Consider the following 18,171-nt stretch of genomic DNA (forward strand, 5'->3'; position numbering starts at 1 on the left):
GACAATATTCATGCACAGAATGCCACCTCTGCATAAATCACAAAGAGCTTAGGCTCAGAGATAGCTGGCAAGGTGGGAAACCTTGATCAGATGTACCAATGCTTAAGGTTTGTAGATATAAGTGTACACAACTGCAGTATATGGGTAAGAAAAAAAAAAATCTCATTTTCACAAATGATCAATGTCAAGAGCTTCTTCTAGAATTAGATCCTTAATGGGCTTCATCTCTATCCATGCCACGAATCTGCAGGCAATCCGTTTTAAATTGTTACCTTTTCATTTTGCCCTCCTACTCTCATTGTTGTCGGAACAACACAAGGATTGTGCAGGGGAAACTCATCCACAGTCTTTATGTGTCCTCACAGTCCTTATATGTCCTCACAGGCCTAGCCTCAGCCAATGCTTCAGCCAAAACTTTTCAAATTTAATTGTTATCAAAATAAATATGTTCTTCATTGACCAAGTCCAATAGTACTGCTAGTCTTAATAAACAAAACATCAATCCAGTGCCCAATTTCTGCCTCCCAGAGCAACCACTTTCAACCATTTTAGCTATTTCTTCTAGTATTTGCCTTCATATTTCTAACAATAATCTTATGTGCTATCTCTTGATTTACCTATTTCAGACACTTTTGACTCACACTCTGAGATGAGGATTTAGCTCTTTTGACAGAGACTGCCAAGCAGTCCCGCAAATCTCTCTTTTACCTCAACAATAATGCCCCTGGATTTTAGCTGGGCACATGGCTGCCCAGAACAGTCTCCTTTACAGCTAGGTCTGACTAAGTTATGACCAATGGGACGTCATGGGAGTAGTGGAGGTAACTTCCAGAAAATGTTCTTGAATGGAGGGAACTTGCCATTTCTTTCCTTTTCTATTTTTTTCTGGGCTAGAAAGCAGATGTGATGGTGTAGCTGGAGCAGCTATCTTAGACCATGAGGTGAAAGTTCTGTGATGATGATGGTAAAGTGTCAAGATCAAAGATGCCTGGATGCCAGAGGACTGTGAAGCTGCCATACTAGTCCCTGGATTGCCTAGTTACCTGAGAGAGAAATGTACTTCCATCACGTTAAATCACTGTTATTTTAGTGTCTTGCAGTTGGATGTTATGAGTCTAGAGTTCAGGGAAGAGAAGCCTGGACAAACGTTCTCAAAATGTGTAGGGAATGTGTTAACTGAAGTCATCAATGATTGTCCAGGGCACTTCAGGCAGCTGGGCTAGAAGACTTATCAATTCAATGCAAGTAGGCCTTGCTTATGATAAAACCAAATAAAACAAGAAATAAAAAGAACCTACTTATCACCTACTTTGTGGTCTGAGAGGTCAGAAGAAATCTAGATATATTTTACTTTGATCTAACAACTCCTGGAGCCTGGTTTGGTTGCTCTACAGCTATGGTATCCAATAGGATGGCTTCTAAACACACGCGTCTATTTAAACACAAGTGTGTCTATTTAAACTTAATTAAAATTACCAAAATTTAAAATTCACTTTCTCAGTCACACTAGCCACATTTCAAGTGCCCAATGGCCACATGTGGCTTGTGGCTGCCATCTTGGACAGCACAGGAACAATGTCTGTCACTGGGGAAAGTCCTATGGACAGCACTGCTCCGGAACACCAGGGACAAATGTAGTTCTGTATCAGATGACAGGAACTCTGGCACTGACTCACAGTTTATCCTAGGACTCTCTTGGTTTTGAAATGTTGAAAATTTACTTGAAAGAAAAAATATGAGGACTGTCATGGATTGAACCGTGTCCCCAAAAAATATGTGTCAACTTGGCTAGGCCTTGATTCCCAGTATTGTGTGGTTGTCCTCCATTTTGTGATCTGATGTACTTATCTTATGTGTTGTAAATCCTAACCTCTATGATGTTAATGAGGCACCATTAGAGGCAGCTATGTTAATGAGACAGGATGCAATCTACAGGATTCAGTTGTATTCTGAGTGAATCTCTTTTGAGATATAAAAGAGAGAAGCAAGCAGAGAGGAGAGGGACCTCATACTATCAAGAAAGAAGAACTGAGAATGGAGCGCATCCTTTGGGCCCAGAGTCCCTGCGCTGAGAAACTACTAGACCCAGGGGAAGATTGATGACAAGGACCTTCCCCCAGAGCCAATAGAAAGAAAGCCTTCCCTGGGAGCTGGTGCCCTGAAATGGGACTTCTAGCCTCCTAGACTGCGAGAGAATAAATTTCTCTTTGTTAAGGTCATCTACTTGTGGTATTTCTGTTATAGCAGCACTAGATAACTAAGACAGAATTTGGTATCAGGAGAGTAGGGTGTTGCTCTAACAGATACCTGAAATGTAGAAGCAGTTTTGAAACTGTGAATGATTAGAGGCTCGAAGAGTTTTAAGGTGACTAACAGTAAAAAAGACTAGATTGCCTTAAAGAGACTGTTGGCAGAATTAGGACATTAAAGATAACTCTGGTGAGGAATTAGAAGTGAGGAGAGCTGCAACACTGGAAATGGCGCAGACGGCGAGAAGCAGTAGCAAAGAAACAGCGGCAGCAGACCAGGAGACCAGTGTAAGAAGGTGCAGGAGCTGACCTAGAGTGAGAGAGCTGAGTGTGTTCAAGCCAAGGTTTACTGGCAGAGTAGGGTGCCTCCAGGCACTTACCGGTAGAGCTAAAGAGCTTTGGAACGCTTGCCCGAGCAGGGCAGACGCCAGGCCAGCCCAAAGGGCTGCGGGGCTGAGAGGCCAAGGAACCAGAAAGCAGAAGCTTAAGGGACAAGGAACACAGGAAGCAGAGATGTCTCTGTCTCAAAGGGTAGGGCCACAATCTCTGGGGTCTCAAAGGGTGGAGCCATGGCCTCTGGGGTTTCAATGGGTAGGGCCACGGTCTCCCAGTTTTCAAAGTCAGATCTTCACCAACTCGGCTCCAGAGTGTGGGGCTGCCTTTCAGAAGTGTCAGCTAGATGGGGCCAGATCCACTGCCCAAAGCTGAGGGGGCAGGGCTGACACATCCAAGAGGCAGAAGAAGGGGGCTTGCCAGGGCCCAGGGGGTGGTGGAGCTGCCACTCAGATGAACTAGAAGAATGGAGCCACCCAAATGCGAGGGAGCTGAGTTGTCGTTCCAGTGGGACTGGAAGGCAGAGCTGAAGCCCAGGGCCCTCGGGCCTCCATCCAGAATCTGGAGAGTGTGGCAAACACCCAGAGTCCGGAGGGCAGGGCCGTTGCCTAAATGGTCTCAGAGAAGAGGATTATTTTCAAGCCTTGAGAGCTAACGTAATGTGTTCTGCTAACTTGCCTGGTGCCTGCTATCCCCTTTCCCTCCAAATTTCTCCCATTTGTAATGGAAATGTCTACTTTGTGCCTGTTCCATTACTGTACTTTGGAAGCAGATAACTTGTATTCTAGAATTCAGATGAAGAGGAATTCTGACCCAGGAATTTGGACTTGGAGTTGATTTGAGACTTTTGGGATGATATGATGGGGTGAATGTGTTTTACATGTGGCAAGGATGTGAATTCTGTGGGGCCAAAGAGTGGAATGTCATGGATTGAACTGTGCACCCTCAAAATATGTGTCAACTTGGCTAGGCCATGATTCCCAGTATTGTGTGGTTGTTCTCCATTTTGTGATCTGATGTATTTATCCTATGTGTTGTAAATTTTAACCTCTATGATGTTAATGAGGCAGGATTAGAGGAAGTTGTGTTAATGAGAAAGGATGCAATCTACAGCATTAGGTTGTATCTTGAGTCAATCTCTTTTGAGTATATGAAAGACAGGAGTGAGCAGAGAGGAGAAGGACCTCATACCATCAAGAAAGAAGAACTGGGAACAGAGTCTATCCTTTGGAACCGGGGTCCCTGTGCTGAGAAACTCCTAGACCCAGGGGAAGACTGATAACAAGGACCTTCTCCCAGAGCCAACAGAGAGAGAAAGCCTTCTCTGGGAGCTGGCGCTCTGAAATTGGACTTCTAGTCTCCCAGACTGTGAGAGAATAAATTTCTCTTCATTAAAGGCATCCACTTGTGGTATTTCTGTTATAGCAGTGCTAGATAGCTAAGACAAGGAACGAATAAAACTTTGCAACAGATACTAGTCCCAGGCTTTCAGGATGGAAGCTCTGAACTAGAATTTTCTATCCTGTTTCCTTCTGTAGCTACTAGTCTGGGAAAGGAGGCTAAACTGTTTTGAGACACTTCTAAATCTGCAATTTCCTTACTCAGCTACTTATCCCCAGTAGTACTGTAAATACAGCCAGCTGTTGAGAAGTAATTAATATAAGCCTTTGAATTTTTGAGGGATCATTAGTCCTATTCATCTTGACCAATCAAGACCTTGCAGTGTCTCAAATGTATATGGAGATGATAAAAAATCTCCACGGATATTATGAGCAGCTCGAACACTTCTCTGCAATTTTGCATTCTAGAGACCACTCCTTAACATTACTCATTTATTTTACAACCTGCCCACACTGATGTAAAAACCTTTGCCATGGTACCTCAGCTCTGCAAGGTATTTCCTGATTGAGGTTGTACTGAGCTGGGACTTTTAAAGACTCCCTTCACGTACTCTTGTGGGAAAAATCACGTTCAGATTACAGATACTGCAGGAGTCACCGCAACGTGCTCAGCTAACATCCGAAAGTAGCTCTCCAGAGCTCTGAATGATATGGAGATAAGAACTCCCTAAAGGAGGGGTGGCCCGTCGTTCAAAGTTTCAAATAAATTGTTCCCTAGTTGAAACTTAAAAAGTTCATCAATTACTATGTTTTTTTTTCCCTTCAGATTTATGAAAATATAATAAGTGAAGGTTTTCCCTGACTAATTCCATGCAAAACAATCACATCTCTCTATACCAGGTTGGTATTTTCCAATACACTGTTTTGTAACTGTTTCTCAATTTTGTCAGTGTTTGACGGTAGGCATATTCCATGTCCTGATTTAAATTATAGTTGAGCTTAGGGCAGAATTCCTGTTCTCATTCGCTGTAGTCACTGCACACAGTACTCTCCACAAAGAGCCTTCAGGTAAACACTGTGAAGTGAAGAGTATGTCTGCTCAGTCATCAGATTAAAGCTGGGCATCTTGAACTGCTGGTATTCCACATACTCAAGTACTGTTTTTTAAATTTTATTTTGCTGTTCTTGAGAATATACAGCGCAAAACATACCCCAATTCAACCATTTCTACATATACAATTCAGTGACACCGATTAGGTTCTTTAAGTTGTGCCACCATTCTCACCCTCCTTTTCTGAGTTGTTTCTCCCCCATTAACATAAACTCACTGTCCACTAAGGTTCCTAGCTAATCTTTTGAGCTGCTGTTGTCATTTTGATCCCATATAGATAATTCTTAAAAGAGAATAATGCTCAAGGCAGACATTTTTTACTAGTTAAACTAAATTATTGTTTGGTTTTAAGAAGACATTAGGGGATATTTTTAGTTTAAGGTTTAAAGATGATCTCAGGGCAATAGTTTCAGGGGTTCATCCAGCTTCTATGGCTCTAGCAAGTCTGGATACTCCAGTACTTTTAATACAGGTAATCTACGGGGGCTGGAGGGCAGACTAGTAACTCTGCACCTTTGATTTAATAATATTGCCCCAAAAAAGGAGTGGTAAAGAAAGAAGCACTTTGAAGATGTGCCTTCTTTTCTCCTTTATCTATTTCCAGAGCTGAGAGCCCAAGAGTAAAAGAGATTAACAAAAGGAAACATACTTTCCTCCTCCTTCCCCCTGCCCGGCAGTCCACTGCTTCATAACCGATAAATTAGGAGGCACTCCTAGTCTTTTGTTCAGACTGCATAATGGTGCCAAATCCTTCAGCATAGCAGTGGTTAAGAGAATGGGCTGAGGAATCACTGTGTTAGAATGAAGCCTCATCTGCCACTTACTAGTTGTGTGATCTTAACCAAGTCATTAAACCTCTCTGTGCCCCAGCATCATTAGCTGTAAAATGGAAATAACAGTAGCTATGATAGAGTTGTGAGATTAATTATGCTAATCACAACAGTCATGGCACACAGTAACTGCAAAATTAATGCCCAACCCCATTACACTGTCAATCTCAATGAGTGTTACATGAGAATCAGTCTGTCCCATCTCTGATCCCTGACCTGAAGGCAGAGAACATAGAGGGAACCACTCACCTTCTCCCTGTCTCCGTGCCTTCTCTCCCCTCTCACTGACTCCTCCCAGGGGAGGAAGAGACTAATCTGATTGATGCCATCTGGCCTCTCTGTTAGGCCTTCTGGGAATCTGCCCTGTCCTCAGGCTCTTATCTTTTTTCCTCTATCCTCTTCTGGTAAACCCACATCTTGGGCTTTCCAGATGCTCCATTTGAGTATGGCGAGGTAGTTCAAATCGGGGGCCAAGATGGAGGAAGCCCACTTTAGACTCAGGTTTATCTAGCTTTATCAATCATAAAACTGATAGTCTGAACCTTATCTGAGTTTATTTCTCAACTGGATCAGAGGTTAAAGGGGTGAGAGATGTGATTAACTGCCCTTTCACATCCTAACAGATCTGAACTGAGTTTAACTCCTACCCTTTCCCCATCCCACCGAATTTTGTGTAAGTTATTGCTTTTCAGTTGGTGTGAGTGGTAGCTAGATAGCAATAGCAGGGCACTCCTCATTCATTTCATTCATTCAACAAATATTATGCACCAACTGTAGATCTGGCATTGTGCTATGTGCTCAAGTTATTGGAATGAAAATGACAGACATGGCCCCAGCCTGCTTTGTGTTGTTTGCAAAAGCCAAACTGCTTAGATACGTCTTCTGTGGCATCCAGCCTTCCTTCTTTCCCTCCTGTCATTTCTTCTGTCTGCAAACACTCTCAGCCTGATATCTGTGCCTCGTCCAAGCATTCTAGTGGCATCTAAACCTGTGTCTTATCAGTTTAACCTACAGTACAATGACATTGAGACTGTATCATGTGAGTCAGAAAGCAAGTGACACTCTTGGCGTATTCATCTATCTAGTGGCCACTATGAAGTGCTCCAATAAACTCAGTAAACTCAGTAGAGACCTATGTCCTTGATTACTCCTGCTTGTCCTAACAGCTCTGGCTAGGAGGGATAGGTGTTTCTCATGAAGCTGAAGGACATTTGGCCAGGGCTCAAATCAGACATAGAAATGCTGGCTCTAATGAAATGCTACTTATAGAGATAAAATTGCAAAGAGAAAACACCTGGCCAGAGTGATTCCTTTCATGTAAGTCTGGTGTCAGCAGTAACTAAGACCCACAAGCTAAAGCTGTAACTCAAAGACTATATTGTAGGCAGATCAGAGGAAGAACATCTTGAAACACTATAATGACCTGCATTTAGAGCACAAGTTAATATTACTCTAGGGACTACGCTGCATATCCTCTTATTTAAAATGTTATCTAATACTTGAAAAGAGGAAATATATGCCAATCTTAGCCTCATTAACTTTGTAAGTCGGTTAGAGAAGACTGGGTCATGTCTTTAGAACTAAAGGCCCTACAGTCCTGTGTGTATTTTTTTTTTTAAAGTGTTAGCTGATCATCATTTCCCTTAGGAATCATCATGGCTAAGAGGGGGAAAAAATGAAATTAAATGAGGGCTAGCACTCTCCCTCATTTTCTCTTAAAGATACCAGTGAGATCAGCCATCTCTGGGGTTTACTTAACTTTTATGCTATGTTATCTGCAAGCGAAGCAATCTTTTATACTAAATGCTTATTTCTAACACAAGAACATTTCATTTGGTAATTTAATCCTTTATAATAATAATTCTTCACGATTGTTTTGGGCTTTCCATTTTATAAAGTACTTTAAAATCTTCTCCTGCCTCCTCTCCCCAGAGCCAAGATCTATGTGGAACAAAACTCAGACCGGCCCAGTGGCTGGTGGCATTATGCTCTCTGGCGAGTCCCCACAGGTCCCTGGACACCAGCGAGGGACACTTAGTAGCTGACAGTCTAATTTGATCTTAGGAGGGCCCTGTGCCTGCGATTTTTCTGTGCTGTTTGCTCTGTGTACAGGCATATATAACACTTCTTGATGGGACATCTAAATAAGCAAAATGCTTCCTTTGCTTCCCAAGCTGTTAGCACATGCTGTAAAGAACTCCTGTAAGTCTACTGGGAAAGGATTAAAGCAAAAAATGAACAACTCAATGCTTATTGCTGGCATATGTTATATACATCAGTATCATGATGCATTACACTTCAACATACTAAATTTTGTAAAGGAGGATTCTGGTGAAAAGAACTGAGGCTGTTCATTTCAAATATCGCTTATTAACAGCTGTAAGAGCTACCGACTGATTTCCGACTATGGGTGGTAATTCACTCGAGAAGATCCTCAACAAGCCTTTTCAACTACAAGCAATTGTAAGGAAAAGCTTCTGTCTTGGCCTGATTAATTTTCTATCCTGAAACCATGCTGAATATATTAATACAGGATTAGGAAGGGGGAAAACATCTTCTATAGAACACCAGAAATTTTATTTTTCTGGCTATAAATGACCATAAATCTTTCCAGCATGTACTTTATGACGAACCTAAATAACTATTTCCCATAGACTTTTAAAGAGTAATAATTACTCCTGCCTGTCTAACAAGCCACCTTTCTCCTCTTTCTTTCCAAATTCCTTTTGTACTTTATCAGGGCTTATTCTTACTTTTATATAAAACACTTAAATCTAACTAGTCATTGGTCATTTCTAACACACACACACACACACACACACACACACACACACACACACTCATGGGGTAAAGAGCAGGATTCTGGAGCCAGGTTCACTGGGGTTGAATTCTAATTTTGTCATTTACTAGTCTGTTGCACCGTGGGGCTTGCATGTTGCTATGATGCTGGAACTATGCCACTGGTATTTCAAATACCAGCAGGGTCCCCCATGGTGGACAGGTATCAGTGCAGCTTCCTGACTAAGGCAGACTAGGAAGAAAGGCCTGGTGATCTACTTCTAAAAATTAGCTAACAAAAACCCTATTGATCACAACAGAATACTGTCCGATATAGTGCTGGAAGATGAGCCCCCAGGTTGAAAGCCACTCAAAATATACAGTGGCTGCAACAATAGACTCAAGCCATTGATTGTAAAGATGGCATAGGACTAGGCAACATTTCATTCTGTTGTACATGGGGTTTCCATGAGTCGGAGTTGACTCGATAGCAGCTAACAATGCCTTAAACAAGACACTCAGCCTTGCTTTGCTTTAGTTTTCTCATGTGTGTCGCGAGGATGCGAATAGTATCCTCTCCATAGAGTTGTTGGGAGGTTTAGATTAGCTAATTCACGTGAAGCACTTAGAACGGTGCCTGGCATAAAAACATTAGTTATTAGCATGCACGCACATACGTTTTCATTTTTGTCATTCAAATGTCAATCACAGTAACATTTTATCAACAGGAACTGTGTTTTAATCTTTACAGCGAAGATTAAATGATCATGAAATTTTATACTGATGATCCCCGATTTCCCTGGGAACACCATTACATTCAATATATTATTAAATTAGTGAATTGTTTTTGAACATTAATGTATAGTGATAATTTGGCAACTCTTAATCACTGTCTGAAAAACTGATTATGCACAACACCTCATTCACGGAGAAAAATGAGAGCAACTAGAGGAATTTATGGTAATAACTGCTTCGTTTGACAATATGACACAGATGTGGTAATTCAAAAATTCCTCCCTCTTTTCTTTCCTAGGGTCAGGTCATTTTACCTCTGTTATGAACAAAAAACGTAAAAGTCAAAGATACAGCTTGTAAAATAGCACTATGACAACCCACAGGCATAAATACGTCAGGTGTCGGGGGAAATGATGTTTGAATGCTATTAAAAGCCCATGTTAACCTCACTCTCATTGCTTTATAGTATTCTCTGCTTCTTGTTTTAAAATAAAAGCTAAGATAATTTTAAGTGTAAAATAGTTTGAGTTTAAAGTACTTTTTAAAGCAATTAATTTGCTTCTTTTAAATTTCTATGTAAAATTATCGCATTACCAATAAAGTATTGTTATGTAGGTGTTTTCCAAAGCACAACACAACCAAGTGCTCTAGCATTAATTCTAATAAGTATCCTGTTGCCATTAGTCTCAATTTTGCTGAAAAGACAGAATGGGGAAAAATAATGGGAGTTTAATTTTTCCACTGCAAGTATGTATGTTAACATTAGACACACAGGGGTGCTACATCTCCTCACCAGAACTTTTCATTTTCTACGTGAGCAACGGAGACAAATCTAGGCAGAGCATGAATGAAGCAGTTTGATGTTGGGCAACCTAATTTTGCTGCTTTCTTTACAGTCATGAAGTAGAAACATAGACAGCTGACTATGGGGTTGAGTAGGATTGATACATGCTACAAGCAAATAAAGGACTTTATAATCCTGTGATAAGCAAACAAGAGTTTGAGACAGAGTTTGGAGCAGAAAGGGGAGGTGGAGAACTGTTTAATCAAGCTGAGAAAATAAAGTTTCCCAGTAGCAAGTTTAGTCAATTGTAGTCCCTTCCTAGGTTTAAGTTACAGTTAGAACTAGAAAATTTATTTATGATTTTGGCACTCCTATAATACTTCCTTTCTATGGCAACCTTTCAGAAGATTATTAATTACTGAAATGAAAAAAAATATTAAAAAACGAGAATAAAGGTGTTTTGAATCAAAATCTAAATATGAGTCTCCCTGGAAACAAAGAGCCTGTTAAAACACTGCTTACCAAATTTCAAAATATTTTATAGCCATTGGTAAATTAATCCTTATAAAAATCCACCCAAAGTGGACAGAAGTTAAAGATCTTTTTGAAGATGGAAAAACCAAAGTTCACTGTCCAAATGCCTTGTGCAAAATGTAGGAATAAAAACGAGGATCATTTTTCCTGTCATATAGGACTTTTAGCAGAGCTTGGTAGAACCTATCCCAAAATGGACTGCCAGAAGAATGAACAAATCTGTTGTGGAAGAAGTACAGCCAGAATGCTCCTCAGAAGTGAGGATAGCAAGACTTCATCTCACGTACTTTGGACACGTTATCAGGAAGGACCAGTCCCTGGAGAAGGACATCCTGCTTGGCAAAGAGGAAGACCTTCAAGAAGATGGACTGACACAGTGGCTGCAATGATGGGCTCAAACACAGTAACGATTATGAGGATGGCACAGGACCGGGCAGTGTTTCATTCTGTTGTACACAGGGTCGCTATGAGTCAGAACCAACTTGACAGCACCTACAAGCAACATCCCAAAATGCACTCTCCCCTTTCCCTTAGTAACAGAACACCAATAGACTACAATCACCATCATTTCTTGCTAACTTGTGTGACCATGTTACTAAGCTCTGGCCAGTGAAAAGCAAGCAGAAGCGAAATGCTGAGTGGGACTTCCAGAAATCTTTAAAGGGAGGAAATGCATCCTTTGCTTCTTCCTTCCTGCTGTTTGAAATGCGATGTAATGACTGGATCTTCAGTGGCCTATTTGACAAAGAGCTGGAAGCTAGCAGCTAGGGATGATGTGGCAGAAAGAGGAGCCTGGCTTCCTGCTGACATGCTGAGGTCACCATATCAGCCCTGGACTGCCTCCTGCTGACCTTCTTCTGCCTGAGAGAAAAATAAACTGTCTTATTTAAGCCACTGTTACTTATTTTTTGAGGTGGGGAGAAGTTACATCAGCTGAACCTAATCCTATTCCTAACTGAACGGCATTAACTATCAGACCATACTTCTACTGGGAAATGAAATTTAACAAAATAAGCTAGTAATTTAAAGTTCTAACTAATTGTAACATCATGCAGTATTCTCATACAAACTATGTAATGAGTAATAATGATGATAATTTGCAAAAGCTTTCATGGTACACTGACAATAAATGTTCAATAAATACCAATGCTGAAGAAGGAAAGTTTAAAAGGTTTTCTACAGTGAATTATTGTTTACCAAAGTAATGTAATTTTGTTTTTTTAAAAATATATATATTTTTTAATTTTATTGTGCTTTAGGTGAAAGTTTATAGAGCAAATTAGTTTCTCATTCAAAAATTTATACATAAATTTTTTTTTGACATTGGTTGCAATCCCTGTGTTGCGTCCGCACTTTCCCCCTTTCCCTTTACACCCTGGATTCTCCGTGTCCATTTGTCCAGTTTTCCTGCCCCTTCCTGCCTTCTTTGCTTTTGGGCAGGTGTTGCCCATTTGGTCTTGAAGCACCTTCCTCACGTGTGTTATTGTTTGTTTTATAGGTCTGTCTAATCTCTGGCTGAAAGGCAGACTTCGGGGCTGGCTTCAGTTCTAAGTTAGCAGGGTGTCCAGCCACCACCGTCTGGTGGTGGTGGGGAGTTCCTTAAAAATTATTTTAATATTGAAAAAAAAAGTATCTGAAGGAATTTAGTCTGGATTTAAAAGACCACAAAAGAATCGACAATGACTGTTCAGTAATTCTTACTGAACTAAGCCAACATTACTAACCAATGACATAATACAATTATGTTAATAGAAATCCCACATTTACTGTTGCTCTTATATTAATTTCAGTTCCTTCTCATGAAGGAAATTTCCTTGGCTAGCAGGGGCTGAGGGAAATTTCTTGCCTAGGCTGTTTGGATCCTTGTTGCATTTAGCTGACCTATGAGGCAGTGGTTCAACAGTAGACTTCTCACCTTCTACATGGCAGACCCTGGTTTAAGTCCCAGCCGATGCAACTTATGTGCAGTTACCACCTGTCTGTCAGTGGAAGCTTGCATGTTGCTATGATGCTGAACAGATTTCAGCAGAGCTTCCAGACTAAGACAGACCAGGAAGAAAGGCCTGACGATCTACTTCTGAAATTCAGCCAGTGAAAACCCTATGGATCACAGATGTCTGATCTACAACTGAGCATCAGGATGGTGCAGGGCTAGGCAGCGTTTTGTTCCATTATGCAAGGAGTTGCCATGAGTCAGGAGCCACAACACCACCAAAGTAATGTGATTTTGAGTAAGTCAGCAACAAGTGCAAACAATAAATTAATATTTATAAAAAACATGGCCCTGAATTTGTTGCTGAACAAGGTAAAACAAATATAATCCCTATCTCCTAAAAGGCATCATTTTTTGAAAGATAACATGGGACACATACCAAGTTAACATACAAATGTTCACTTAATTACATAAATGCTGCTTTGGCACACAATAACAAGTATTTTGTGTTAACATGTTTGTCAATACATTTTTTTGTGATAAAGTTGTAGTTAAAAATAGATGACACTTGGTAATATGTGAGATAATGGGAGGAAAACATATTAACATTATGAATTTCTGTGGTGGAATCAGCTTTAGATTCTTATGCAACTCAGTTTCCTGCTATTCAGACTGTCTGAACACTGGCGCAGGGAGCATCTTCCTTATCCAGACACTGGAGGAGACAGTCCATTTCATGTGGGAATAATGGCTTTTTAACAGTGTTCAATTAGGAGACATTAGCAACCTTGCCTCAAAAGCCATTAGCAAATTTATCTAGAAGACTTTATGTTATATCATAAAACAAGCAGCAACTGAAGAAACCCTAAACTGCTTAGAATGCCAATTTGCCTCAGACAGTTGCCATACAAACTGCTTTCAGGAGCCAGCAATGAGTACCATGGATACTTATGGATGAAAGGCTGAAGAACATTGGCATTCGAAGGAGAAAATGCCAGAAGCCTCATGCTGCCAAAAAAGCAAGACAATCAAAACTGCATTTTAGTTTGGAGTGAAATTTCTTTTATATTTCCAAGGAAAGTTTTTAAGTTTTAGTTTCTCAACTAGCTTTAGGAATATAGCGGCCTAAAAGCTTTTCCTAACATGGTCAAACTACTAACTCAAAATAAACCTCATTTCTTCTCCTCCTAAAGCAAGGTATCTTATAATATATAGGAATACAAGCTCATCTCAACAGGTGATTTGAGGTTAAGTCATTCTGCTTGGAATCAGTCCTGAAATCAAGTCTAGCCATCTGCCTCAGTCTCCTTTTTTTGCCAAGAATAACAAAATAATAGAAACTCCAAATATATTAGGAAGAGATCTAAAAGTCTAGGCCTCATGTATTATTACAATGTGGCGATCAAGAGGAAAGCTAAAGACAATCATGCACTTGTCTTGCTTTATTCAAATCCTCATACTTTTAAATAAATAGTAATTTTCATTAATGAGGTTAATCTACCAGTAACACCATACCTGGAACACAGCAGATGCTCAATAAATGAGTTGTTGTAACTTCCCGCTTAAAGCAAAATACTTTCAGTTTATTTTCATCTTAATATTTCTTGTGCTAAATTTCTAAAATCCACAAACATCATAAAATTAAACTACAGTAAAACCTGTGAGAGCTGGAACTTGATGGGACTGCCTTGTTTACCCTGGTCTTGCAAGTTTTCCGCCTTTGGCATGCTGCAGTCTTACCACTTCTCTATCACTTGTTTTAGTGGAAAATATTTGAGTTTTCCGTCTCTGACAGGTTTCCGTCTTACACAGGTTCCGGCTTTCGCAGGTTTCACGGTACAAGAAGGATGACCACACATTATCTAGTCCATTCTTCTTGTTTTAAAAAATACTTGCCTTCAACATCCTTGAGATTATTATTTTACTCTGATTTTATCTGCTCTTCCCATCCTCAAAAGGCAACGCAGAATCACCTGCCATTAAAATAGAGGACGGCCACGAGATTGCTACTGTACATTTCTCATGTAACAATATCTCAGTTGGGTCCTCCATAGATTGCCACCTGCAACAGGCCCAGGAACCTACTTGCATTTTTATGACAAACACCACTGACTTACATTCAAATTCAAATACGTTAAGCCACAAACTCGTTCCTCCTTTCCTACTCTTCAAAGTAAGTGGGAAACACTACGTCTTTAAACTGGGCTTTCTTCACCCTTGTTTAAAAGTTATGTGGTAACTTAAAAAACAAAAAGATTCTTCTGGACATGTTTTCTTCTGTGGATAAATCCTCTTTACCTCTGTGTCACGCACTGCATTTTGGGACTCTTCCCACTGGAATTGCATCTCCAAATTACCTTTGTAATTGCTGAACATCATTTTTTTCTCCTCACAATACAGCAACAATTCAAATTTATGGCAGGCATGAACTCCATGAATATGCTTGCCATGCCCTAAATTCAGGGCACTGTTAAAAATCCAAAAGATACCAAGGCTAGGTAGAGAGCACAGCACTCTTCCAGAAGCAGTTACTCCTATGCAGATGCCAGAGCATTTAAGGGTGTACCATTTGGCTGGACAGCTGTCAAAAGGCAATGCTCTGGTCCCATATACACGCTTTATCTCAGCTCATGGCCAGTGCTTCATACCTGACCAGCCAGTGTAACAAGTGCCATCCCGAGGATCTGCTGACTTTAGGCCTCTCTCCATTTGCTGAAGAAGCTCCCGAATCTTATTGTTCAAGCGTTGCGAGAACTCAGGGGTCAGCTGTAGATATTAAAGGGAAAAGACTATCAAAAATATGGGCCGGCCAACTTCCTAGACTACAAGCTATCAAAAACAGGGGCGTACTCAGGGCACGTTTTTCTGCCCGAGAGAACTGGACAATTATTTATTCTTAAGCAACACAAATCAACAAGAATTAAAAGGACTACTAAGTCTTCTTATTCAAGGCACAAAATATTACGTTGTAGCTTTAGTGTTTTACATAAGATTCTTAAATACTAAAATAGACTGCTGATGATAAACTGGCTCAAAGTAATTTTCCATCTAATGGGGATCATCTATTATTTAAACAGAATTTTTTATTAGATTTGTACCATAATGAGTTTTATTAAATTAAGCACAAATTGGAAGATAGTCTGCTATTTTCAAGCCACTGGATTGTTCATATTCAAGCAGCATAACATTTATCTCCTAAAGAAACATTCTGATTGTTTTTATTATTTAAAAAAAAAAAGATAAAAATATTTTTTAATAATTAAAGAGGTATTGTAAGAAAAGAAAAACAAATGCATAGCTATCAGGTAGTCTCAAGCAGAGTGGAAGGAATGCCAGATCTAGAATCAAAAATCCATGCTTGTCTTAGTCATCTAGTGCTGCTGTAACAGAAATACCACAAGTGGATGGCTTTAACAGAGAGAAACTTATTTCTTCACAGTGAAGTAGGCTAAAAGTCCAAATTCAGGGTGTCAACTCTAGGGGAAGGCTTTCTCTCTCTTACTGGCCTTCTCATCAGTGTTCCCCTAGACTAGGAGCTTCTCCGCGCAGGGACCCTGGGTCCAAAGGTCACGATCTGCTCCCAGCTCTGCTTTCTTGTTGGTATGAGGTCCCCGTCTCTCTGCTCACTTCTCTCTTTTATATCTCAAGAGATTGCCTCAGGACACAATCCAATCTTGTAGATTGAGTCCTGCCTTACTAACACAACTGCCACCCATTCTCTCTCATTAACATCATAGAGGCAGGATTTGCAACATACGGGCAAATCACAATACCAGGAATCATGGCCCAGTCAAACTGATACACACATTTTTGGGGGGACATAATTCAATCCATGACAATGCTCAACACAGTGCCTGGCACAGAACAGGGTTTAATAAATACTGCTCAATGAATAAGCCTGGTGGTAGCCTTACCCACTACCAGCTAAGTGATCTTGCTCAATTCCTAACTTCTTTATGCCTCAATTACCTCCATAAAGTCATGATGATGATGATGATGATGATAACACCTGCCCACCGATCTCAAAGAGTATTTGGAAGATCAAATGAGACCATGTGTCACAGGTATTTAGCATTTGGGCATATAAGATATTTCTACTATTTCTAAGTAGCCTAAGGATTTATAATAATAATATGGGTTTGGGACTCTGGGGCTAGAAACGTCCCTATGGAGGCCCAGCAGATGCTGGGCAAACTGAGAGGTCCACCTATTTATTAGGTTAATCTTCCTAAAGGAGATTAAATATATTTTCCTGACTTGGTAGGTCTTAAAAGATCACTTAAATGTACTCCTCAATAACTTTAGGAATTTCTTGTGGTTCTCAGACTCGGATTTCATAAAGCAGTAAGATTTCAAAACAATGTAGGGGAATTTTATAATGGTACAAACATTTTATTTTACCATGTAAGGACTGCAAGACCAAACTTAACACTATCTATTAGCATCATAATCTCCTTTTTAAAAAACAGCATCTTAACACCGAAAATAGTAAGAAAGCAGTATCAGAATAAAATAACCATAATAAAAGACAATAGAAATTAAGTTTCACATATGAGGAATGTCTTTGATAAGGCAGACCATGTCTGACTCATTTATTCTTAAGTACTACTATGATCTCTTATATTTCACTACATGAAGAAGAAACCACATTGTTTGAGGGACATACTCCCATTATTTAACAATTTCTGCCAAGAGGTCAAGATTTCAACAAGTCTTGAAAATTCATTTGGTAAGTTAAAATATACTTCAATATTAATATAAAGGGTCTATTACTCAACTAGATAGAATAATGCATCTACATAAGAGCATGTCATTTTCTATACATAGATATATAATTTATCATTTTGCCTGACCTTTCTTCAAGAGACCAAGAATAATGAGAATGCCTCAGGAACGGAAGTGTGCTTTCTATTTGGCACATGCTGCATTTACAAAGGTGACCTGCCCAAGGAAATGGATTGCTTGTGGCAGACCACCAAATTATTCAAACTCTGGCAATCATTTGAAGAGCCTCTAAAAGTTCTTCTTCTGATAGATGCCAGAAAACAGATTTCCTTACTGAAATCCTCGTGTTAACAAATTAAGGAGGACAGATCTCTGGGGTCCAATCTTTTGTGTTCAACTTCAAACAATTTTAGAACTGGTATGCTAGTTTCCATTTTCTGGGATCTGTCAAAAAAGCATGTTAGGCAATAAATTTTATTTTTATTTTGGGGCCAGGGGACACTGGTTAAAATTTATGAATGCCTTTTTAGCCCCTTAGAGTTAAATTTGTAAGTATTTAAATTATAAGCACCCTAAACTGTGAGCTACATTTTATCAAAGGCTTCTATCATTAGGACACACCAGTGAGCATGAAGCAGCACGTCCTCCTCCAACAAGAAAAGACTTATACTTTGGCTTCAGTATTTGCAGAGCTAGCAAAACACAACCCCAAATGGCCAAAAGGAAGCCATCTGACCTTAATTACAAAAAGCTTTGCTTGGGCAGTTCGATATTGGTTCTAAAATAATAAGATTGCCCTAACTCCATTTACACTTTGTT

The 18,171-nt window shown here is 39.9% G+C and overlaps 1 protein-coding gene across 1 annotated transcript in view; it reads right to left on the minus strand.

The window, feature by feature from the left end:
• LANCL1 (LanC like glutathione S-transferase 1) overlaps window positions 1–18,171 on the minus strand; it is a 34,707-nt gene that overhangs the window by 15,175 nt on the left and 1,361 nt on the right. The window contains exon 3 of the mRNA XM_023731189.1: window positions 15,259–15,393. Coding sequence (XP_023586957.1) covers window positions 15,259–15,393 — 135 coding nt within the window. The remainder of the gene's footprint in view (window positions 1–15,258; window positions 15,394–18,171) is intronic.

This window comes from Trichechus manatus, unplaced genomic scaffold, assembly GCF_000243295.1.
Source record: "Trichechus manatus latirostris isolate Lorelei unplaced genomic scaffold, TriManLat1.0 scaffold00041, whole genome shotgun sequence".
NCBI lineage: Eukaryota > Metazoa > Chordata > Mammalia > Sirenia > Trichechidae > Trichechus > Trichechus manatus.